Here is a 25,182-nt window from a genome sequence, read left to right on the forward strand (position 1 = left end):
CAGCTGATGTCTGCTTCCACCACAGTGACTGCATGGGCAACAGTCACTTCTCAGCAAAGAAGAGCAGGTGCTAAATACAGAAAATAACAACCCTCGCAAAAGTAACTCTGAAAGCAGCAAGACAGGGAAAAATAAATTTCCCGCTCTTCTCTCTACAGCAGTTAGATGGAACCTTTAATCTCCATGAATGAAAGCAGGATGAAATAGATTTTGCAGAAAATTGCTGGGGTTAGAGTCTGCTGAGTCTGAATTCACTAAGGGTTCAAATGCTGATTAGATGTGACCATCACCCCTGAGTGAAACAGGTGAGAAAAGGCAGGATGAAATACTTCTGCCCAGACAATGATGGAAATAGCAAGACATGGAGGCTTTCAAAAGGTGAGCGAGCTCAAACCTGTCCTCAGACTTGTCTGATCTTAGCTTAGGCTGTGGCAATAGCTTTTTTTTTCCTTTTTGAATGAACTGTTATCAACCACCTTTTGAAACTGTTCAAGTTAGTTAAGATTAATGAAATAAAAAAGCTGCAAAAAAACCTCATACCAAGATTTTATTTTTTGTTAGTGACAGACATTTGCCTCTTGTTAGCCAGATGTAGAGAAAAACCCCAAACCAAACCCAGAATCAATAGATGAGAGCCCTCAGCAGTAAGATAGGAAGGGCTGCTAATTAAGTGATACCTTGGACTAGAGGGTTGGGAAGGAAGCCTGGATGGGACTGTACCTATTAAAGTGAAAAGTAGCATTTGTCTTAAAGAAATAATCACTACCTTAGTACATTCTTTTTTCTGTGTGACAGATGCCCTTACTGTAATGACAGCTCACAGACATGAACAGAAACTGTATTTAGCACCTTTGCTCCTAATACTACTGGTTTCCTCAGTAAACTTTGGCCCTACTTTGCCCTGCTTTTTCCAGCTAGTGTTATCCCCTTTCTACAGCTCTGAGGACCTTATCTGCAGAGCCAGCACATTTCAGAGCTGCCTTTGGAAAGGGGCGCAGTAGGCTTTGGTTAGCAGCCCTGTGCTCTGTGGCACAGGGCCCCACTGTGGAGTCAGGAATGCCTCACTTTGGGTGCTGAGACACTGCCAGAGGTAACAACCACTATGGAAGCAGGAGGCCTCTGTTCAGATCCCTGTTTGTGTGACTGGGAGTTCTGGAGAGAAACTGACAGTTGGTAAGAGACCATGAGATGGGATGGCAAGGTATCACCTTCTTTACTCATGGAGACACTCCAGAAGCTGATGCTGCAGCACATGGTTACTATGTGGGTTCTTAAGCCTGAGGTCTATTGTTAAACTGGCATGAAAAATATGTTATCAAAATGTATGTTATTCTTAATAGGGCAGGTAGAATGCCAGATACCCCTGATTAACGTTTCAATTTTCCCTTGCAGTCACAGAAAGTCATTTCATCTTGCTTCGTATGTCACTGGTTAAAAGCCAGGAAACTTCAACATTTTTTGAAAAACCTGATTTTTTTTTTATACAAAAAGAGGCATTTTTGACTAAAGAAAGATCCCCGTAAAAATGAGCAAGAAGTCCAAATGTGAAATATACTTCAAATCTGGCTCAGAACAAAAACTCTGGTTAACTAAATTAGGAAAACTACAAATACTTTATATAACAGGTAGAGCAGGTGTTGTCAAAATTCTTCTTCAGCTTGTCTGGAACGAGAGCATTTCAGCTGCAGCAGCCTCTCCACAGTGTCTGCAATGGTTTTCTCCCCATGGACCTTGTTGTCTCGGGTGCGGATGTTCACTGTTCCACTTGCCTTCTCCTTTTCACCAACAACTAGAAAGAACCAAGAGGTAAAGGAATCAACTGCTTCTTCACAATTCTGTCAGTTACTTGGAGGGTAGAGTTTCTCTGTCAAAGGCTCCTTCTAATCTTAATGGATCCCAGATAGTTTTAAGGCCAATGCTAGATCCCAAATTCACGTAACAGGACTAACAGGCTCCTTCAAATCTTGTACTTTAGGATGAGTTTCTGGTATTCCCTGCATCACTCTCTCTGAAAGAGGCTCCTCTTATGCATGCATGCCTAGTTCAGAAGTGTACCACAGATGTATGCAATGGAAACATACTTCTTTTGCTGAAGTAGAAGCACGAGCATGAATTTTTGGGAGGATGGAAAATCACTTAAAATCTGACTGATAAAGGACAAGAGACTTCATATATCTATCCCCACACTGCTGACCAGAAGACAGCAAAAAGTATCAATAATTCCTTGGGTCACAGTGATCTCCCTTCAGGGACAGCTATCCAGTCCAGGAATGCTTATGATGTCAGCAGGAGAGGTTCTCTGTAGGGGAGACTCTCAAGAACAAATTGACCTAAAATACTGATTACAACTCTCTGCCCTGCTCACAGAACAACCAAATCCTGTAACAAAAGGGTCAGCCAGTACAAGGTAACTAATACATTACCCAGAATGAAGTTATACTGCGCAAGCTGAGCATTTCTGATCTTCTTGTTCAGTGTGCACCCAGGATCTACATCAACATCTGCCATAAATCCAGCATCATGAAAGTGCTGCCTAACCTAAAGAAAAAATATCAGAATTGTCACTACTGGATATTCATGGCCATGAACTATTAATGACTTGTAGATTTAAACCGTTTCAGATTATCTGAATCCTAAAAAAAAGGCACTGTCATGTGTGAAGGCTTCGGAGATAAGCCCAGTTCAAGAAATTAAAATACACCAGCTATCATGCATCTATATACACAATAAATAAGTAAGCAGTGATGTGAACCTCTAATGTTTGTGCTGAGTACTCCACTGAGTAAATGTTTGTGTTGTGTTAATTTGAGTTTGATATTGTAAAAGGCAACAGGATAATGGAGCTTACTGATTAGAGGATTTTTTTTTTTTAATTTTGCGAGCTACTGTATTTACATATAATGTGATTAAAAGAACTACAGGCAAAGGTGTGCTGGATGCTAAATAGGCAAAGACTCATTTTTATCTTTCTTACTGCTCTGCAAGAGGCACATGGCCATGGGGGACTAGAACCTGAAGGGTAAGACAGATTTGAGCAAGAGAAAAACGAAGTTTTCCAAAAATAAAAGTCTCACAAAGATCAACATTTGTTATTCATATACCCAAACTCTAACTCACGTTATTTTTAAGAGATCTACAACTTCAGCAGCTAATTGTCACTGTGATATACAAAATCACGGCAATGTAATATGCAAAGACTTGGAATGCATCTCTGAAATAAGTACTATTAATCATTAATAACTGAGTATTTCAGATCAATATGATATACTGAAATCAAAGCCCTGAAACCATATACGTCACCTTTTGAGCGTACTCATCACATGCTGGTCCCACTGGTACCACCATTACTTGCTGTGGGGACAGCCAGAGTGGCCTTCAATAAACAAACAAAACAAGTTTATATAGCTTTCATTGTTTTTTTCAGTACAAAAAATACTATTTACAGAGAGGAATAAAATCTTCACAAGAGACTTTTAAAGCCAGCTGCACAGATTGGGTTCAGAGGTGATGAGAGCCCTATATTCATTACAATTATTTCCCCAAGAGAATTGAGTGTCTAAAAGGATTGCAGTGTGGGCACGAGCACTTGCTGATTGGAAGTTGCTATTGTGTTTTATGGCAGATAATAAAGCCTGACTGATTGAGCTCATTACTAACTAAGCAAAGGAAAGCCTTTACTTTTAAGTCTTGTCATAATCAGAGGGGTCACTCCTACTGGGTATTAACACAGGTAAAGCAGATCACCTACATAAATGACTCTTTACAAATTGGTCCTGCTGCAAAAGCAGCTGGAATGCAAATGCTGTGGGCAGACTAGCTCTATGCTAAACCTGCATTGTCAGTATCATGTAAAATCTACCATATCTTGAATAATTTCATGTCTAAGGAAGGTGGTTCAGAAGAAATTGCCCTGTGGTATTCCTAGGAATGTTGCCCTATCAAGTAAGTGGAACAAACAGACCCTCTTGAATCTCCAATACTTGGGGCTAATTTCTCTCCTACATGAAGAGTTTGCTTGAACTGGAATAATATTTTTTTCAACGTTACCATTTGCCTCCATAGTTCTCAGTTAGAATGGCAATCATTCTCTCCACTGATCCCAAGATAGCCCGGTGAATGATAACTGGTCTTGTCTTGTCATTGCCATCATGGCTGTAAAGAAATGCTTTTGTAAGGTTTTTTTCCTTGATGCAACCTTATGTCTGTAAGTGTCACTGAAGTTAGATTACACAGAAACTAAAACCACCTGCCCCTGTGTTTACCTGACAAAGGTGAGGTTAAATCTGACTGGCAACTGGAAGTCAAGCTGAATTGTAGCACATTGGTGGTAGCGGCCAATGGCATCCTTAATCTGAATGTCGATCTGAAGAACAAAAAGAAATAAACTTTTACAGTTAAGAGACAAGCATTCCCCTCTGAAAGCAAATCCATTGTTTTGAGATGGAAAATTTCACTCAATGCAGAGAAATTCTATGCAGTTTTAAACAGATAGTTTTACTTCAGCCTTCATTAGGCTTTAAGTGATTTGCAGGTTCTGATGCAAAAATTGTTAAGAGCTAAAAAACAGGGTGAGTAATTAGAGAGATAATGTATCAGGTGGAAACTATATTTAATGTCTTGGACATTTTATGAGTTTCAGTCTGGAACTTTCATGGGCCTTTTCACTGAGTGAGCACAGCAGAACATAAATGCAGAACTGAACATATCTCCCTAAAAATGAGATTTCTTCAGCCTTTAAGTGGCAAATTTGCACTTCTTTATAATACAGTACTTGAAGACTTTGTAGCTTGTGTTACAAATTCAGGGCATGAACAAGGGACAAGAATTTGTTAAATAGGCCACTTACCAGCAGGAGGTCCTATCAATCAGTAACACTTGTTCTGACCTACAAGTCAAGCCTGTTCTTTCTTTTGTATCTAACACTTAAATTCTGAGTACACTTATGATACAACTTAGACAGAGAAGATTTACAGAAAAGAGTAGGCTTATAGTGTCCTGACCTTATTTATTTATTACATTGCTCACTTAGTCATAATTTTACCAGTATATATCAGACTATATATTAAGGCAGTATGCCTTTTTTTAATTTGTGTAATAAACGAACACATCAGTATTTTAACAACTCAAGATCTAAATGTCTTTCAATTTTACATCTAGAATTCAGTTTATCAGAATTCAGCTAATCACCAGAGAGCTTCTAATCAAAATAAATTATTTACAACCTAATTTAATTTCAAATCCAGACTGTACGAAGAGCAAGTGTAAGATTAATTATTGTTAACAAAGGTTCCTGTATATTTGTCTTCCTTCAAATACAGAAATTACTGAATATGAGCTGCTATAACGCATTTTACCTAAAAAAAAGACATGAACCAAAACTGATTCAACTGGCATACAAATACAAAAATCAGAACCAGCTTACTAGGTGAGAACACAAATATAAATGTAGTGTAGGCATATTAGGGAAAGATTTAAAAGCCATTTCATAATACTCTGTGTCCTTATGTGCAAGGATAATAAGGAAGTTTCTAAAAAGCCCTATTTAATCTGTCTAAGCTGAGGAGACTGTTCTTAAGAAACCAAACAAATTCACATGATCATGCATGGGGATTTTTAAACTAACAAAACCCACCAGTAACTCAACGCAACTTCAAAACTGTGAAGTTAAAGGAAAAAAAAATTTAACCAGTAAGTTTACTTTTGATTTTCTCCTGACTTAGGATTCAGTTACTGCTGAGAGGATTATTTCCAGTGCAGAAGTTGCTCTGCTAAAACAGATCATACAGTGCCACCTTGTGTTTGTGTCACCCACCAGTCAGCTGTTTAAGCAGGAGACAAATATTTTATTCACATTAGATTAATTAATTGAGTGTTAAAGCAGTTAAAACTATGCGAAAACCAGGATCACAGAAGACTATTTCTCTCTCAAGTATGTTAAGAGTTTATTTATCTGGAAAAACAGCAAATTTCTATCAGACAGCATCTTAAAATGGGATAACATAAAAAAAACTCCCTTCCTCCTCATCCCAGCTTTTTGCCTTACCCAAACAGAACTAAAAACCAAATCCCCAAATAGGGGTTAGCAACACACTAACCTTAGGTCCATAAAAAGCTCCATCACCAGGGTTTAACTCCCATTTCTCACCAAAGGCATTGAGGCTGTTTTCAAGTTGCTGGAGATAAAGCACACACACTCAGTGTTTCTTTACACATCACAGTTTCAGGTCAGCCTGCTCCTACAAATAGGTGACCCTATCAAACTCTTACTACTTCTCAGTAACAGCTGAAACACATTTATTTTCTGAAAAAGGGAAGTTTTGGAAGAGCACCAGCTAAAAAAAAAAAAAAAAAAAAAAAAAAAATTCCGAATTTAAAGACAAAATTAATGCAGTCATTTTGGAAGAGGCCAAACAAGCATTAGCTAAGATATAAGAACTTTTTATACTAAATTCAAAGTTTGTAGTTAATTTGAGATGAAATCTGCCCTGCTACACCAAATATCTATTCCTGCAGTATCTTCTCCCCAGTACTGCACCTGCAGTAGCCAACCCCATCCCTTTCAGCCTCACTTTTGGGAGATGGCTTTAAGTCTTATTACAGGGGCTGCCAGAACTGATTCTCTTCCTCCCTTTTAATTCTCAAAAAAAGACAAGGAGATGCTTACATTCATTTGATGCTTGCATGGAGACTGCCTCTGTACTGAGAGCAAACAGCAGGCAGACTGAACTGAAGGCAATTATCGAAGTTATATTGCTCATGCCCAGCCCAGCTTCACTGTACCTCCCAGAAGGCAGTAAGCTCTTACAGACAATGCAGCTTTACATCATAGAAAAGAGTAAGACTACTGTTTCACCTTTTCAGCTTGATTCCACACTTCAATATCTCCCAGGTACTTTTCAGGACGAGTGGAGAGATTCAGTTTAAATGAAAATCCAAAGACATCATACACGGTACGCAAGAACTCCAGACAGCTCTTTATCTCCTCTTCAATCTGAGGATAATAGAAAACATGTATCAAATACGGAAATTTCAGTTTACCTGATTTTATTACCCAGTTTAATTTAGCAGGAGCTCCCACCTGCTCCATAGTACAGAAGATGTGAGCATCATCCTGCTGGAACCGGCGTACTCGGGTTAGTCCTGTGAGAGCTCCTGACAGCTCATTGCGATGTAGGACACCAAAATCTGCCAACCGCAATGGCAGCTCACGCCACGACCTCGGGCGATGGTCAAACATAAGGCTGAAGGAAAAGTTTATTACTTGAAGCTCATTCAGAACCAAAATTCTGCAAGGGACAGTCAGGGAGAAGCAGCCAGTGATGCACATGCCCATAAAGCCATTGGTGTAATGTGGATACAGCTATCAGTCTTATCTAGATTTGTCAGGGAAACAATCTCCTTCAACAGCTTCCCCTCTTCAAAGAAAGGAGATAAAACAGCTCCTAAAACTGAGCATAAAAAGCTGAATGCCTGAACTGCCACAAAACTGACAATCCCCTGGTAATGATAGGGCCACTCTAATAATGGTAAATGGCATGACATTTCTCAGTGTCTCAAGTGAAGGGAGCATGTACACAGCAAGACATATAATTACATCATTCCTGACAGAATAAATAACTGAAGGTAGCCATCTTTATAATTACACAGGCAAAGGAAGGAGACTGGGCTTTTTTAGGTTTTTTTTCAATCAGCACAATCTCTGGTAAACTGATTTTGCTATGTACTTACCAGTGGCCTGGACAGTTCATAGGCTTCAGAGCAAAGATTTCTTTCTCCACTTCAAAGGAAAACATATTGTCACTGTAATGCTGCCAGTGCCCTGAAGTCATCCACAGTTTGCTGTTGAAAACATTTGGAGTGACAACCTCCTGGAATCCACGTTTTCGATACTCACTCTAGAACAGGCACAGTATATAACATAAGTAATAAAGACAATAAAGGTAAGTACAGGCTTCAATCTGCAGCCAAAAAATATAAAAGTGATGCCATACGAAAATCCCATGACTTAGGAAGGGAAGGGAGGAAGGAAACTGGACATGCCAGGATACATCTCTAGCACCACTCTTGCCCCAAACAAATTCTCTAGTAGAAATTCTCTAGTAGGGTTAGGGTTAGGGTTAGGCAAGAAGAACAAGTTTCCTGCCTGCAAGCAATGCAGCAGTCTCTAATTACTCAATAACCCTTGATATATTACACTGCAGCCCAAATATACAGGAATAAAACAGACTTCAAATCTTAAAGCAGGAAGATCAGCATTCTTTTGCTACATATATTTTCAAAACAAATAGGTCTACAAGACCAAATTAAGTATGTTTATTAAAACAAATCAATATGCATCAATGGAACAGCAGTAGTGTGAGCTTAGCTCTACTATTAGATGTCTAAGAATTCCTATGACAAAGCACCTTTATCACAGCTTTAACTGCAGGTATAAAGTACTGATAAAACACAACTTCACAGAGATCGTGACAAGACCAGTTCAAAGAAACAAGGTTACTTTAGTCCCATGGCTTACACAACTAAAAGATAACTTGAAATGAAAGGCTATTAATACTCTTAAACATAGCATGCTGTTATGTATTTTTTTTTAAATAATGCAATTTCTTCTACAAGATTTCCAGAAGATATTACTTACCCGTATAAATTCAATTAATGTGTTATAAATGTAAGCTCCTTTTGGCAAGAAAAAACAGCTACCAGGGCTGAGCTCATGGAAGAAAAACAGTTCTTGGTCCTGCAGGAAAATAATACCTTAAGAACTTAGTATTTGCACCCTACCTTTTCCACTTAACATTAACAAATGAATTGCTGCTGATTGGTCATCACTAACAAGAATTTCAAGAAGAAAAACATGGGGAAAAAAAAATATCAAATACACCAGATGCATTTTCACTAGTATTTTTATGTCTGTCAGCAGTTACAGGGGAAGGAAAAATTTTAGTTTCCTGTTTCACTCATTACTGATGTGCCAAAACTTTACACTTAACTCCCAACTGTGCCCTCACAGTTCCCTCTGCACATTTACTTGTCAATGTTTAGTTCTGCTTCTGCAGCTCTCTAATTACCTGCATATAAACTAAATGTGTGAACTACAGCTAGTTAATGTTCTTACAAACTGGGCACACACCTTAGGTCTGCATATGGGGAATCCTTCAGAATTTTGTCATAATGTACTAGCAGCAGACATTTTAACCCTGTTCAGAACTATCAGTTAACTGACAGGGGTTTCCATCTGAAAAAATGAACCCAAAACACGGCTGTATACTGCAGATTTTGAAATCATGCAGAAGGAAAGAAGTGCATGAACAGGCAGCAGCAAACTGTGTAGGAATGAGCATTGGCTGCGGACTGGAGCATTCATGGGTTGCAGACTGAAGTCTTTATATTCTGCTCTGATCAATGTGTGCAATAAGGATGTCATTGTGTTGAAAGCATAAAAAAGTTATTTATTTTAGGATTTTGATGCTCCTGAGAAAAGCAGCTGACTTCACAACCCAACTGAAAATAAAATTGTGTCACACTTTGGTTATGGCAGCAAGTATAGGCTATCTTCAAGATGCTTTCAACTAAGGGCTTATATCCACATAGTGCTTTTGGAATACACTACTAGAAAAGCTGTCTCACCCGCCCAATTTTTCTGTGATCTCTGCTTTTAGCCTCCTCCTGGAATTTCTCCCACTCCTTCAGCATTTTTGTATCTGGGAATGAAATTCCGTAGATCCTCTGGAGGGATTCCATATCGGCCTTGCCTTCCCAATAGGTAGAAGAATTCTGAATGCAAAAGAAATGAAACACTGACGAAAAGGACAAGCCTCCACATTTTACTACTTCTGCCTGCTATGAAAAGGCATACAATTATTAATAAAGCATTACTGTGGAACAACTAAATCATAAGGAGATTTTTAATGTGAAATTCAGAGCACTGATCAGAAAAATCCTTAAATGTAAATGCAGTAAATAAAAATGGTTTCAGGCTCTTGTCGTTTTTAAAAGCCTATCTGCTTTGCAGTTATCCTATTCCAACTGTTTATTCACAAACAGCTATAATCATCAGCTAAGCAAAAACTGTAAATTCTAATTGAAATAGTTCAGCCAAACCTTAAACCAAACTCAACACTCCTGTGCTGGAAGTGTCAAGTCCTGGACATGTTGTTGGGCTTCATACTACGTGAATATCATTCTAGCACACAACCCTTTCACAATCCGTAACACCAAGTTTTTGGCCAGATTACTCATTTCACAGTACATTCCTGGCTAAGCCTAAAGGCAGCAACACATCTGAAGTGATGCAGTGGAAACATCTAAGGCAGTTCCAGCACTTACCTTATGAATTTTTATGGTCTTTATCTTGCCAGTATGTCTGACATGAGGCCCTCTGCATAAATCTATCAGGGGACCACACCTAAGAAAAGGAAAGCATTTATTTAGTATATTTAATCCTAGAACCATAAATCCAATAATATTATGATCCATGTATAATTAATTACCTGTATACTGTAGTAGTTGGGGTATTGACCTTCTCATTCAGGATGCGACACTTGAATTTATTATACTGAGAAGAAAAGCAGCACACATACTTGTTAATTCCTTGTTAAAAAAAGATAAGTGGCCGACAGTTTAAATTATTTGCAAACCTGAAGCTATGTTGCATCAGAACAGGCCTGTAAAAGAGACAGACAGGAGGACAGACAGTAGTGGAGCAAGGCGCTCAGAGAATAGGCTGTGCAATCTCTGTCCTTGGAGGTTTTGAAGGCCCAATTGGACATGCCCAGGAAACCTGACCTCAGTGTCCTCATGTCTGACCACATGTCCTGTGCATGAGACTGGACACCAACCTGAAAAACGCTGTAATTCTCCTGATGTCCTAACAGTGAAAACTCATTAATGTCTATTTGCAGCTAGACACTAGAGAGAAATGGTCAGGTTTTAGTGTTGCTTGCACTCTTTTTAGAAGTCCTTATTCTAAAAAAATGTTTTATGAAGTTTTCTGAATGCAGCAGCAACATATGCAGTCAGAGTATCACCACAGACAAGATAACACAACATAACTGCATACATAGTATGTCGTAAAATTGCATTTCTGGAAAGTAAATAAAGAATGTGGCTTCACAGGATTTAGTTAGATCCCCCTGGGGAAGAATGAGAATTTTCAGTTTCAGAAAATCAGAATGCCTGTTTCCAAGAACCTAAAAATTAGTTCCTTTTTCTTTTTTTTTTTTTTTTTTTTTGGTTAAGTATCACAAATGAGTGATATCACTTTTCTTCTACCACTAATAACACATACCCTGAAGTTACAAACAGTTGCACAAAGCTGGAAACAACCTTCTATAACAGCCCACCTTAAACATTTCAAGCAGTGTTTCCTTCTTAACTTCCAGTCTTTCAAAGGCTTGTTTTTCCTTCATTATCTTTTTGCATAATGTTTCCAAAGCAGAGAAGTCATTACTTGATACACCCCTAAAATAAACACATACAGAGAAGTGAGCAATTTTTGCTTTCATATGCAATTTGTGATCCTGGTGCAATGCACCAACCTATGGTTGGACGTCCTGCAAAAAACCAAAGCCATCTGCAGCAGTACACATGACTTTGTTCTAGGAACAAGCACACAGCAGAAATTTTGCTGGGTGACTGCCACCCACCCCCAGCTCCTAAATAAAGAAAAATACAAAACCTACCCTTCCTCAAGAAACATGTCATAATAAAATCCATTTTCTATTGGCGGACCATAGCACAAACAGCCACCATAGATTCGTTCCATAGCTTCACCCATTATGTGAGCACTTGAGTGCCAGTAGACCTAACAGAAGCAAAAAAAGAAGGAATCAGTATGAATACACATGATGCACTTCCAATTGTTTCATTTAAAACCTTTTCTGAAATGCCTGCTTTCAAGGATACTTGAGGCACATCCCACATCAGAGCAGTGTGCAGAACAGAAGTGACCTGCCCAGCAGCACTCACATCCTCAGCATCAATATTTCCAAAAAGCAGCATTTCCACCAGAAAACTGTGGAAATGGGAAAAACTTACATTCTGGTAGCAAACTGTTGCTGACATGATTTAATTACTCTCAAGAAGTCAAGATACAAATTCAGAAACCTTTTTTTCTATGAACTTTAATCAACCACATCTGCATAATGACCAAAAGATGTGCTTTTAACATAAGGCTGTGGTTCTAATCCAGCAATCTTATGCATAGGAAATCCTGCACCCTCCATCTTGTAGAACACCTGAGGTTTTGACAGAACCGAATCTTTTAAGAGTCAGTTTGCCTTGGTCAGCACAAACTGAAATCATGAACTGGGAGCTGTCATTTAGCCACTATGAAATCCCTGGGTTTGAATGTCAGACTTCTGTGAGGAGTCTGACTGACAGTTTCTTTTAGCAACTGATTTTTTTTCTAAAGAACCTAATCCCAAATTTACTGGCTGGGCATTTATCTGATTGAGTAGCCAAAATAAAAAAGTAGATACTTTTGCATACACAAAGAAAAAGAGCAGTCTACTCAATACTTTTATGATTCTACGTAGAAAGTATTTTTGTACTCAGTTTTGTTCCCAAAATCAGCGCTGAAGACGTCAGTTAAAAATACCTACTTTACATTAACATGAAGGCTGAAAATACAAATTTTTAACAAGAACTACAGCAACTGCAAGCAGACTTGGCTACAAGTACACAGCAGAATGTACATTATCTGTAGTACCACAACTCTTCCAGTAAGGAGCTGTGAGGAAATGCAGAAGTACCTAAACCACAAACCTGTTTTCTTCATCTTCTGAACATAGTAAATATTTAAATAACTGCAAGAGGCTGAGTCAAATGTAAACTTGAAACAAAAGATGTTTTGGCAAAAGATACTCACTGCTTGAGCCTCTTCATCTTCAAACTTCAGTAGCTCCAAGGAACAATCCTCCTCCAAAGCACGGTCTAGATCCCAAACCACCTTGTTCACTTTGGCAACAATCGTGTTGTCAGCTAATCCCTGACTACAGAACAAACACAGAAGTACAAATATAAGAAAGTATTTGTATTTTGAAATCAGCAAGCAAAAGTTCCCCAAATTTGCCCTCCAGTTTGAATGAGACTTTAGAGCGCTCAGAGTGGATATAACAAATTCTAAATAAATGACCAGTTTAGCCAGTCCTGAACATTCATGAAAAATCCTACTTGTATTTTAGGGATATAGGAAGAAAACTGCTATTTACTTAACTGTCACACATATTTGACTCAGAGGCTGCATCCTCCAAGTACAAACCTAACTTCCCAATCCTATTGCAATATAAGAGAGAACCACTCTCTTAAAAGCTATCAAATACCATTTTTGACATAGTAGATTTACTGTTTATATCCACTAGGCAAAATACTCTTTTCATGATCCCAAATCACAGAAGCAAAGGAAGTTCCAAGGACATGGCACCTTATTATGGACAGGGAAAGGAAAAGAAAAAAAAAAAAAAAAAAAAAAAAAGAGGGAGGCATTTCACCTTTAGGAATCACGCAATCTTTGTAATGTTAACTGTCAGGGTGTTCACTGTGTATGGTTCAAAAATACCTCCCATGCAAATTAAAGTGAAGAATACTCATATTGTTAAACCTCTCTGTAATCAATTGAAACATGACCCAGCAGTCATCTTCCTCAGGTCAATACAAACTGGTTTGCAGTGCTAACATTTCATCTGGTAATTTATTAGCAAATCAGTTCTCAATGCAACAGCAGTACTTGGATGGAAAAATATGCTATTAGAATGTTTTATTCTTATTTAATGTTAGAAACTGCATAAGGCAAAAGAAAACTGCACTCCAAAACTAAAACCCTGCTGGTTAGCTTGAGTTCATTGCATCCCAGATGCTTTGAGAAGACTTGAGATAAATAACAAAGAAACTATACATTACCCAGCCCCTTAAACTCAACTGTCTGAAAATGATTGTGTAGCATCACATAACGGAAACATACCTAATTCCACATGCAATTTGATAAGGAGTAGTCTTCCAAGATTCGGCATCAACCTGCTTGCCATTGGGTAATGTAACTTTAATGAGTTTACTGTCATTTGCAGCTCTTTCTGCAAGGAGTGCATCGTGTTCAGCCTTTAGTTTATTGTACATCTCCAAGCGTTCATTGATAAATGCAGGCCAGGGATTTAGCTGTATATAATAAAGACAAAGGAAAATTATTAATCTGATTATTAATCTGACAGTGCTTCATATCAAGAATGCCAACACAACAGATATACTTTTCATAAGCAACTATGTGATGATATCTGTGTACTATATGCAACAAATAATCACCATTATTTCAGATTATATAGTATTAATTATGTCATAATACCACACAGCTTCAACTTAATGAAATCTGTACCACCATACACCTGTTCAATAAACCACATGTTACCAAACAACTACACCATCTAATAAACTACACATGGACAAAAGTCAACTAGAAAAAATTGTGTCAGTTCAATGTAAAACAAGACTTTTTTTATTAAGCCAAAAAGCTGAGGGAACATTCTAGTCTGAGCCACTCAGAGAGGAACTGACTCCAGTTTAAACACGTGTAATGACGTCAGGACTATCCGCCCGGGCACAGCCATGCACTTGGCTCAGGACCGCTGCTGACTAGCAGCTGGCCCTCCGTGGACTCAGAGGGATCTGTGTTTACCCACCGCGAAGACGAAAAAGACGAGAGCACCTTAAGAAGGCTTTCTTCACCTCGGCGATATGTTGCCTGCTTTCCGATGCAGAGAGGCACAGGGAAAAGCATAACCTAACCCAGCTATAGGAATCTGAGCTGTTCTCCTATTACACCAACGCAAATTAATGTAGAAAACCAGCAATGGCACTACAAAGCACGCTGTCGGAGGTGTAACCGTAACGCCCGATACAATACTTCAGAAGGACAAACTGTAGCAATGCCAGCAGCGCACAGGGCAGCAACGAGGACTCCGCATCCTCCCACTGCCGCGGCCCAGGGGCTGCTCACCTCCGACCGCCCTCCATCGCCAGCCCCTTCCTTCATCTTCTTCTTCCCGCAGTCAGCTTTCTTCTCTTCCCCAGCGTCCACCTGCGGAAGGCGAGCAGCCTTTAGTCATGCCCCGGCAGTCCCTCACACCTAAGGCGCTTTAACTCCCCCCTGCCCCACACACTGCGGAAAAGACCCGACCTCCTCGTCCCCCCAGCTCCCTGCTCCTTTTCCTTGGGGCACACCCCACCGCCCCCAGGAGATGGAGAAGTGCTGGGGAAGAGGCCCAGCTCCCATCGCCGGCCCCCTGGCGCCTGCCCGTCCTGCCGAGCCGAGGCGCGGAGCCCACCTGGCTGTCAGCGCCCGCCATGGCCGCGGAGCCGCCCGGGAAGGGGCGGGCGCGGCCCGACGCAGGCGCCGCTCGGCCCGCGGCTGATGCAACTGGGGGCGGCCGCTCCGGCCCAGCCCCAGCCAGAGCTGGTCAGTGGAGCCCAGCGAGGCGGCGGGGCTCTCTGAGGCCGCCCTGCGGTGGTGCGAAGGAAGGCGGCCCGTGACGGGGTGCGGCGGCTGGATGTGGCCCATGCTCTGTCCGCTCCCGTGAGGGCGGCGAGCACGGTCCGGCGCTCGCACAACCGCGCTCTTCTCGCTGTCGCGGGAAGAATCACAGAATCAATTAAGTTGGGAGAGATCAGCGAGTCAGACCTGTGACCGAACGCCGCGTTGTCAGATTTCATTAGACCACGGCGCTAAGTGCCGTGTCCAGTCTTTGCTTGAACACCTCCAGGGATGGTGACTCCACCACCCCGCTGTGCAGCCTGTTCCAGTGTCGAATCACCCTTTCTGTGGAGAAATTCCTCCTAATGTCCAGGCTAAACCTCCCATGACGCAGCTGAAGACGGTCCTCTTCTGACAGTTGTTGCCTGGGTCAAGAGGTGAATTCCCACCTGGAAACACCCTCCAGTCAGGAAGTTGTACAGAGGGATAAGGTCCCCCCTGAGCCTCCTTTTCTCTAAACACCCCCAGTTCCCTCAGCTGCTCCTCATCACACTTGTGCTCCAGACCCTTCCCGAGCTCCATTGCCCTTCTCTGGACTCACTCCAGAACCCAGGGATACCTCGCTACAATTCCCCCTGACACAGATGTTCAATCAAGGATGGATCAGTGATTGGGAGTACTCTTTGTGAAATAGACTAAAATAAAATAAAAATCGGGTTGACCACTGTCTGATTTTCCATGGGAGGAGAAAAAAAAAGATGTAGAAGAGATTTTGAGATGGTTGTGGCAGACTTCAACTGCAGGAGCACCTGCAGCTGTCCCAGGGGAAGCCTCAACTCAGTGGCATGGAAGCTACATATGCCTCTAAGGAAAAGATGTGATATTCAGGCATGGTTTTTGCTCTGCAATCATCTTTCTCTTCTCTCCTGCTGTTCTCAGCTAATAATAATAATAATAATTATTATTATATTTTCATTTAGGAAGGTTACTATCTTGCAGCACAATCTCATGGTGGCTCTGTACTTCCAGAGTGGCCAGTCTCAAGGCCTTATGTGTGTTTGGTAACCTTAGGCATACTACCAGTGAACTCATTCAGTTTAAGCAAGATGTTCATTGTCAGATTTCGTGTTTTCAGGAAATCCTGGCATAACATCCTTACTTAGAAGAGAGTAAATCACGGGTCAGGTCTTGCCATGGACATCTGCTGCCTGCAGGCCTGCAGGGGACCCAACACCCCTTCTGCCTCCTGGAATAGCTGCCTTCTCTTCATCTGCAGCAGTGATTGGGGAGTTCAGAGTGTCTAAAATGTGCCCAGATGGATATCGGGGCACCTCATCCTCCACGGACTTAAGCGTTATAAGCCAAAATGTCAGGAAAAAAAAGGATGTTTTATGTAGCTTTCAAATATGTGGTTATGTAATGGTGAAGGATGGTTGAGAGAACATCACTGGGCTATTTCTCCACAAATGTAGGAGACATTTAAAATAATGCAAATATTTAAAATAATATAAAAAATAATGCAAATAAAATAATGCAAATATTTTAATCTATTTGTTAAAACATGAAAATGGGAAGGTGTAGTAAATAAGAACTTAAAGAAAGAATCAGGACTAGATCTGGATAGTTCATTTGTTGTCTGAAAGTAAAGTATGAACAGCATAAATATTGGCAAAAACATTTATTAAACAGTTAAATTTAATAATATATGTAGGATCTTTTGTAGAAATACAATGTTAAGTAATACAAAGGGCATCTGTTTTATAATACTAATCTTTATATTTGCAAATCTCCTAAAATCTTTTTCGGGTGGAAAAATTACAAGTGCCTAAGAGACAGAACATTGGAAAACTTATAGCTAAATTATGTTAGGCCAAAATGGAACAAAAATGTATACTGATGGTGTTCAAGAGAAAAAGCTATTCTAAAGCAATTGGGAAACTGTAGAACTGTCTCTTGTTCCAGAAGATGGCAGCAGAGAAACACGCTGATCTGCTGAGACACAAATTCTGCTCAGCTCTTGGCTTTAGGAAGTAGGTTTTATGGCAAAAAGCACAAAACTAAATGAACGTTTTACTGACTTCGCTCTTAAGCAGTGTAATTAATGATGTGCGGATAAATTCAGCCATGGTCTAAGAGTGTAAATTGATTTCAGTGTGCTTTAATGATTATCTGCAATGAATAGATGTTTCTGGTTCATGAGAAGTTTGTTGGGAAAAATGTGGTCAGAAATTTCTAGTGGAATTGCAGGGTTACTTGGCTTATATTTTATTTAGGAAAACTAAAGATCACAATGAAGTCAAAGTGCAAATAAAAATTTAGAGCAATGAATGTAACACATTTACACCATTTACTTGCACCAGCTGCTCGAGGGAAACTATCTGACTTGTAATACAGCACTAGGCTTTCTGTAAAATGTCTGCATTTGTTTATATTTGTGTACATTAAATCAACCCTATTCACTGTAGAGTATTTGCTAATTTCACAAACTCTGAATTAATTTGAAAATAAAATTTTATGAATGCCACCCATTTATGTTGAGGGTTTAAAATATATCATTTGAATTCCAGGTCCAGTGGATTTCCATAAGCCCACTTCAAGCAAAGAGTTATTATCTCAAAATTAAGAAAACATACAAATATGACAATCTCATGTTTAAGAACTGAAATACTTTTGTGCAGTTTTCTCTTGTATTAATTTCCCCTGGGCTAATGCAACAAAGGAGTAAACTTTTTAGAAGTCTAGTATAACAGTCTTAGAAATGTATAGTTAGAAATTGAAAAATGTGTGAAGATGAATAAAAAAATAAATTTGATATTAAATGTAGATATTTTGAAAATAACTGAAGCCCTGATTAAAACTGGAACATGTGAAGAAAGTTAAATCTAAGCCTTGACTTTTGATATTACTTCAGTTTCTGGTGACTTATTATTAAAATACTTATCTTTTCAGGAGGTCAAGAAAAATAACTGGTATTTCACACAAAAAAAGAGACAATTTTGGTTTGGTACTATATCCTTGATAGCTTTGTGTACAGCCACTATCATTTGTAGTCTGGTGGTCTTCATGCACCTAAAGTTTTGCCCAAATACTGGGCTTGTTTCTGCTTTTTCCAGGAGAGATACACGCTTGTGCATGCTAGGGAGAAAATCCTCGCTAACAGCAGAAAACCAGACCTTTTGCAAACTGAAAACACACATCACAGAGACAGCCTCATCCCACCTCTGTCCCCCAGGATGCAGGTCCTCTCCACTTTCCCCTCTTACCCACTTCATACCTGCAGCAGTGCAGATAATGCATTCAAATTACTCACGGTCAGTTTGTTCTCTATGGCCAGGCAGGTTTTTTGAGTAAAGAAAAATAAGGGTGTATTTCGTAAAATGTAGGAGACAACCAGTTTCACTGCTCATAGTTACAGGTGCTGAGATCAGAGGTTACACATGCCAGGTGAAACTTCAAACTAGGGTTCACTCCATGACATCAGATGAGCATCAGACTTCTACTAGGAATCCTTAAGCCTTTTAAAGGAGGGAGATGCTGGGTGATTTTCCCTTCCCCTCCTCCCTGGCTTTTTCTCCCTTCAATAAAACAAGATTTGGCTTTCTGCTTCTTCATAACAAACATACCAATTATAACTCATGTCTCATTTCCCCTGCATCTCAATTTTACCCCTAGTTCACTTGGTTAAATGTTTTAGCATTTAGCATGTGTAGCTGAGCCAGCAATATTTTGTCTCACATCAAAAAAAGTAGTAGATGTGCATGCATCCAAACAAACTCAGCTCTTTCCTGTGTTCTTTTTGTAGAGCTCAGACATGCCATTTGTTAATCCATTATTAATTGATGTATCTAGGATTAAGATACTTTTCCAAACTCCTACCTTTAGGATGAACTGCCCCTGCTTCACAGTATAATAGCAGATTATTCTATGATCCTATTTTCCAGTAGGATTTGCACTTAAAACTCTTGTTGTTTTTCGTTTAAAGCTTTTATTTTGGATACTGATCACAGAAAAAGATGTGCTGTCTGCAGATGTGACTCCCATTCTGGTCTCCATTCTGTCTTACGATTCGGCTGTGAGATGTGGATCCCAAGCCCCTGCCTTCCATTTCCTGTTTGTAGGTTATCAAACAGTGAGGCATCAGTCATTTTACAAGGAAAATAAAATGCTAGCTATTTTGTGTAGTGAGGAGGAGGGATGATAAATTTTGAAAAAAGTTAAAATCCTGTGTCCTTGACTGTCCTTAAATACCATATTAAAAATCACATGGGTATATTTTTTTTTGCCAAACTTCTGGATCTTGGATGCATCCTTGGTTTTTGTAACCAAATTAAAACTAGATTTTACTTTAACTGAGCATCAACAAATTATTGCACTACATAAAACTTTTTTTGTAATATATGTAATTTTCCAGAATACAAACTACTTTATTGTTAACCTTTTGCTCTTACCCCCTGAATTATTATATAATATATAATACATAATATTATATATAACATATAACATAAACATATATAATATATAAGATAGTATATAGTATCTAGTATCTAGTATATAGTATATAGTGTATATATATAATATATATTATATTATTATATTATAATAATATTATTCATTTTAGTGTGCATTTCAGAATTCAAAGTCTGAGAATGTGGGGGTTTACAGATATGTTTGTAATAATGGAATTCCCTTTTTTCTTATAGCTATCACTCATAATTTTTCCTTCAGAATAACATGTTCTTTTTCTGTAATGGCAGATCATGGATATATTTATGTAATACCTATACAATTAGAAGATACATTTTATAATTTCTAAAATTTAAGAAATAACTAGCACAAAGAAAAACCCAAACCAAACCAACCAACCAACCAAAAACACCAAAAAAAACCCCTTTCTGGTACTCTTACCGGAAAATGGACTGATTTTCATATGATTGAGATCAAAGTGTTCCTCCATCTTTGTGGGTGCAGTCCTCCACACCATGGCATGACATGGGACATGGAATAATTTTCTACATAATGCCATTAGAAGCAGGAAATGCTTTATCCAGTAATTTCCCAGGTACAGTCCATAACCTTTGAATTTCCAGACTCAATTTCTTATTCCAGGCAATATCTGTCATAATCCATAGCACTAGAAATTATCTCCAGATACCAAGATGAAAAATGCTTGCATTATCTTCTCCTAATGCTCCATCTGACAATTTTGGGAGGAAATTGCAGACAACACAGGGAAGACAGATATTGCATTCTAGGATTTTTTTTTCTCTTCGACTGTATTTTTCATTGCAGTAATGACCTAATTTTACACATTTCCAGTGAAACTTATTTTATTTGAGAAGTGTGTTCTTGATTTCTCTTTTTAGTCATGACTCAAATGTTCTGGTGATGTTCTCATTAACATCCCTTTTTAGTGATGTTTCATGAACACAATCCAGTAATTTTGCTTCAATAAAAGAACACATGAAAGCTGATGAAAAGAGGTACATTATAACTATGAATTTTGTCACACTTCTTGTGGCAAGTTATATAAAAGCTTTTTTCTTTGTGTCCTTTTCACTTGGAAGTATTTGGAACATTACTAAAAATAATACTAAACTGGAAAATTATTTCAAAGTTTTATAACTACAGGGATAGAGGACAGAAGGGACTCCATTCTTAGGTGCTGGTCAGAGGAAAAAGATATTCCAAGGGGACATACAAAGTTTAAATTATTCACAATTCACCTAGAAGAATGGGATGGGATGTCTTTAATAGCATGGGACAGAAAAACCAACTCATCAGTGTCTTTGAAACATTTGCTCCATATGGAAGGACCACAACATATCTTTTCAGTATTTTCTTTCCTAAGCAATCCTAATATTTTAATCTGTCCTATGAAACATGCTTCCAGATGGTTCTTCCCTTCTCAGCTCTCCAGTCTGTGATTTTCTCAAAGCAATGGCGCTCAAAACAAGCACATATTCCTGTAGAGCAGAGAGGATTATTGCTCAGACCTGACACAGAGCACTTCATTTGATATTACAGCACAGTATTGCTCAGTTGCCTTCAGCTGGTGGCTTTTTAGGAAGAGCAGCTCCATTCTATACTGTGTCTTGTTTTTCTGTACATTTACCTGAACACAAAAGCACTGGGCAGTAGCAAATTGTTCCTTTAATTTCAAACTACCTCTTCAGTTCATTGGTCATAGGTTTTAACATGTACTCTTTCCTCCCTCATTAACAGCTAATGACTTTTTGGGCAAGAACCAAACACAGGGTAAAATTGGGGTAGAACCAGCTTGAAATATCCTTTTAGTTTAACACAGTTTCATTTAATCATGGAAGTGGTCAGTAATTAATGCAGCCTGTATTAATTCAGAGCTTTTTGTTTTAATAAATTCAACTAGCACTTCTCATTGCTCTCATTTGATGTGTCTCCCTGATGTGTCTCCCTTATGTGTCTCCATTAGTTTGGCATGATTCTGGCTCAGTCTTCTTGTGATTCTCCCTCACAAGGAAAGCACTGCATCATTCATTGTACACAGCCCATGCTGCTACTTAAAGCTTTCCTTTCACAAACATCATAGGTTCAATCACTCCTTTAAACAATGGCACAGTTAATATTGACACCAAGGGTTAACCACAAGAGAAGGAAATATAGTAAAACATACAAATTTTCTACATTTATTTGTGTATTTTATCATCTGTATCACCTGAGCTTAATATGCCATCTCAAGCGCAGCTGCCTTGGGATAAGAAATTTGTTATTGCAGTTCACCTGGAGCTGTTTTCTCCACCAGAGATTATCACCCCCTCCAGCTTCTTGGCATTTCTTCATGTGGATCCGCTCCTTAGGCCAGTTTTAGTGACCTAGTTTAGCAGAAACACCTTTTACACTGAAATCAGGCTGACAGAATGAGAGTAAATAGCAATTACACAAGCACTTGTCCTGACATATTTGGAAGGGCAGTAAAGTCTGGCAGCCAAAACCAGCCAGAAAGCCCCATTTGTCACATCAGCTATTGCCAGAATGGGCATGACCTTAAGTCTTTTTTCTTTTTTGCCTTTTTTTTTTACTCATGGCAGTCCTATTGATTTTGGCAGTTGTACACAATAACCCAATAGTCCTGCTTCTGCTACAAATTACTTTGGGGTCTTGCACTTCTCTGTCCTGTGTTGGACCTGCTCCCAGCTGCCTTTGAGAAAATTAAATTGGCCAAACACATGTGCCTAAAAAGATCTGTCTGGTGTTAAAAGAAGAACAGTATAACAAGGTTGAAGACAAAAATAATTAAACCGCAATATTTTCTGTCCTTTTTAAATGTGAAAACTGTTGGAAAAATTTAAGAGGAAAAGGAAAGTGAAGAATTGCTTACTTCTTCAGAAAGATGTCTAATTCCTGCTAACATTTCCACCACTGCATGTGTTTGCTCTTTCTGTCTGCTTTGGCAGCAAAAGACATAAGGAATTTTTTTTTTTACAAGGAATGTTTATGTCCTTTTGACCTTAGTCTACAAGTGTACATACAGGAGAATGAGTTAAATATTTTCAAGGAGGTTTTTTTTTGTCTGTGTGTGTGTGATAAAAGCACTTACGCTGTCAGAAAGAGCAAAATATAAAACCAATGGAAAGAACAAGCAGGTTCTTAAGAAATACATGACAAACTGCACATAAAGAATATATCACTTTCCAGAGGTCTCTGTTATCAGTGTGCAAATAGAAGCCACACTTCCAAAAGGTCTTTCTCTCTCTGCATAGAGCATGAGGACACCTCAATTTCCTCCTGCTCTTCTTGTGACAGAAGTATGCGCTGCTGAGTTCCTGCCTTTTAGCAGGAGCTAGAACTTGTGAAGCACTGTTCGTTTTATTTTTTGAGCCCTTATCCATCTTGGTATAATAAATTATATTACTTGATGTGTAAAATGGCCAGTTTGCCATTAATTGTAAGGTCTCCTTTTTTTATTTGCTTTGTTGTATCTCTTTATTGACTGTTGGCATCCCACTCTGCTCTGTACTTTGTCTTCCTCCATCAACTCATCTGTTCCTGGAGCTTTTGTCCTCACTCAGTAATCTCATTTGTTCCCATTCCTGTGTGATGACATATGACAACTGTGTATTCCACCAAGTCCATACATTAATTTTTTTTAACCACATTAGTGCTTTAATAAACTGGAAATTGCAGAACTAATGAAGCACAAGTTTATTTAATATAATTTATTTTTATTTAATTAAATATTTAAAATATTTTTGTATCAGCTCAGTGGAATAACATCTGCCAATAGCATTAAACATGTTTTTTCCATGCATTCCCTGTAATTTAATCATTAACTAACATGCAAGAGAAAAGACATACGGAGATCTCAGTACTAATTTCCACTAAGGAGTTCCTGTCTCATCTCTGGCATCTTGCTGCTGTTGTTTCAGATCTCTTGCTCTGCTGTGCCGACACAACCACAAACCATATCAATGAGCTGATTTAGTTAGAAAAATAATCCACATTTTGCCTTAGAATATTTCTAAAGATCAATCAGTTCCTGGGATGATATTATTGTGTAAACTGACACATCCTGCAGGGCTGAATATCCAGACAAAACATAGATGTCTGGTTTCTTTATGCTGTGAGACTTCTGTTCCTCTTTTATGGGAATACATGTGAAAGTGGACTTTGGAATAGTTCCTGTCTTGAGATTACACATAACAGCAATGCAGCTACTTGGTTGTCCGTGGTCTGGGATGTCTGATCCCAACTCTTTTTTTGAGGGACACTCTGATAGTATTCCTAACTATTTTTTACAAGCAATATGGGTACATATTGTAGGGTTACTAGATCTTAAGCAGAAAAGATCTTTGCTCTCCAAAACCTTTAAAATCCTCTGGACAGAAATGCCATTATATTGGTAAGGTACAGCTGGTGTTTGTTTCGCCACTCATTCTTTATGTCAAACTATGATACAACTGTTTGATGGAGGCAGATGCACATGAGGAAAAAGGTGGCCACTATCCTGTGCACTCCAGTGACCATCCAGTGCTGACTTAAGACATGGAAATGAAAACAAAAGTGAAAATCACAGGAACAACTTGGATCCAAACCAATTTATTTTAGTTAGACCCTCCTAATTTAGTTTAGTTAGCAAAAAATATCTGTTCTATACCCAAGCATTATTATACCCAGATATTGTCTCTAAATACAGAAATTGGTTGCCTAAACAAAGTGAGTATTTTCTAACATAGTCCCGTCAGAAAAGGAAAGTGAGTTTAGCAGAGACCCAGCATGACTCAAGGTAATGTATAAGGTTACCCTGTTAAAAAGAATGCAATAGTTGCATTTTTAATATTTCTATCCTTACTACAAGTACTTGCAAAATAGGTAGTGTAGGTATACTTTTTTTAACTGAAAATAATTGCAAAAACATCTTTCTTAAAAATAAAAGTTATCTGGAAGGTTGTGATGTCAACTTCTCACCATTATGTTCTTTCATACGCTTCAGTGGAAACACAAGTCTTCTGTAAAACATTAATGCAACTAGTCTTTGCTGTGTATAAAGCTGCATTTTTCCCACGTTGCATGTTGTCAGGAGTGTCAGGCTGCAGAAAAGAAGTATTGTTCCTCCTTAAACATTCATGACAAGAAGTTTATTATTTATGGAACAGAAAAGAATGGGGGCCAGTGTTTTTCATCCTAGCATCTCATTCATAAAATGAAAATGACATCTACCCGCCTGCCTTTACTTTCTGCTGTAAGTGGAA

General features: G+C 38.8%; 1 protein-coding gene across 1 annotated transcript; it reads right to left on the minus strand.

The window, feature by feature from the left end:
• Window positions 1-530: 530 nt before the first annotated feature.
• On the minus strand, window positions 531-15,397 carry TARS1 (threonyl-tRNA synthetase 1). The gene is made up of 19 exons (XM_053968778.1): window positions 15,312-15,397; window positions 14,984-15,064; window positions 13,958-14,148; window positions 12,866-12,989; window positions 11,679-11,800; window positions 11,340-11,457; window positions 10,488-10,552; window positions 10,324-10,402; window positions 9,625-9,771; window positions 8,636-8,734; window positions 7,729-7,895; window positions 7,079-7,241; window positions 6,854-6,991; window positions 6,096-6,173; window positions 4,263-4,363; window positions 4,048-4,152; window positions 3,301-3,373; window positions 2,424-2,538; window positions 531-1,789 (listed from the first exon to the last, which is right to left on the minus strand). The coding sequence occupies exons 1-19, from the start codon at window positions 15,330-15,332 to the stop codon at window positions 1,641-1,643; spliced, it is 2,136 nt and encodes a 711-aa protein (XP_053824753.1). The 5' UTR covers window positions 15,333-15,397; the 3' UTR covers window positions 531-1,640.
• Window positions 15,398-25,182: the final 9,785 nt, after the last annotated feature.

The sequence above is a fragment of the Vidua chalybeata genome, chromosome Z (genome assembly GCF_026979565.1).
Source record: "Vidua chalybeata isolate OUT-0048 chromosome Z, bVidCha1 merged haplotype, whole genome shotgun sequence".
NCBI classification, from domain to species: Eukaryota; Metazoa; Chordata; class Aves; order Passeriformes; family Viduidae; genus Vidua; species Vidua chalybeata.

Coding starts and splice junctions, on each gene's coding strand:
- TARS1 (XM_053968778.1), bottom strand. CDS start 15,332: ATGGCGGGCGCTGACAGCCAG. Junction 12,990..13,957: donor CAAATTGCATGTGGAATTAG/GTATGTTTCCGT, acceptor TTTGTTCTGTAG/TCAGGGATTAGCTGACAACA. Junction 8,735..9,624: donor ATCACAGAAAAATTGGGCGG/GTGAGACAGCTT, acceptor ATTTTCCTGCAG/GACCAAGAACTGTTTTTCTT.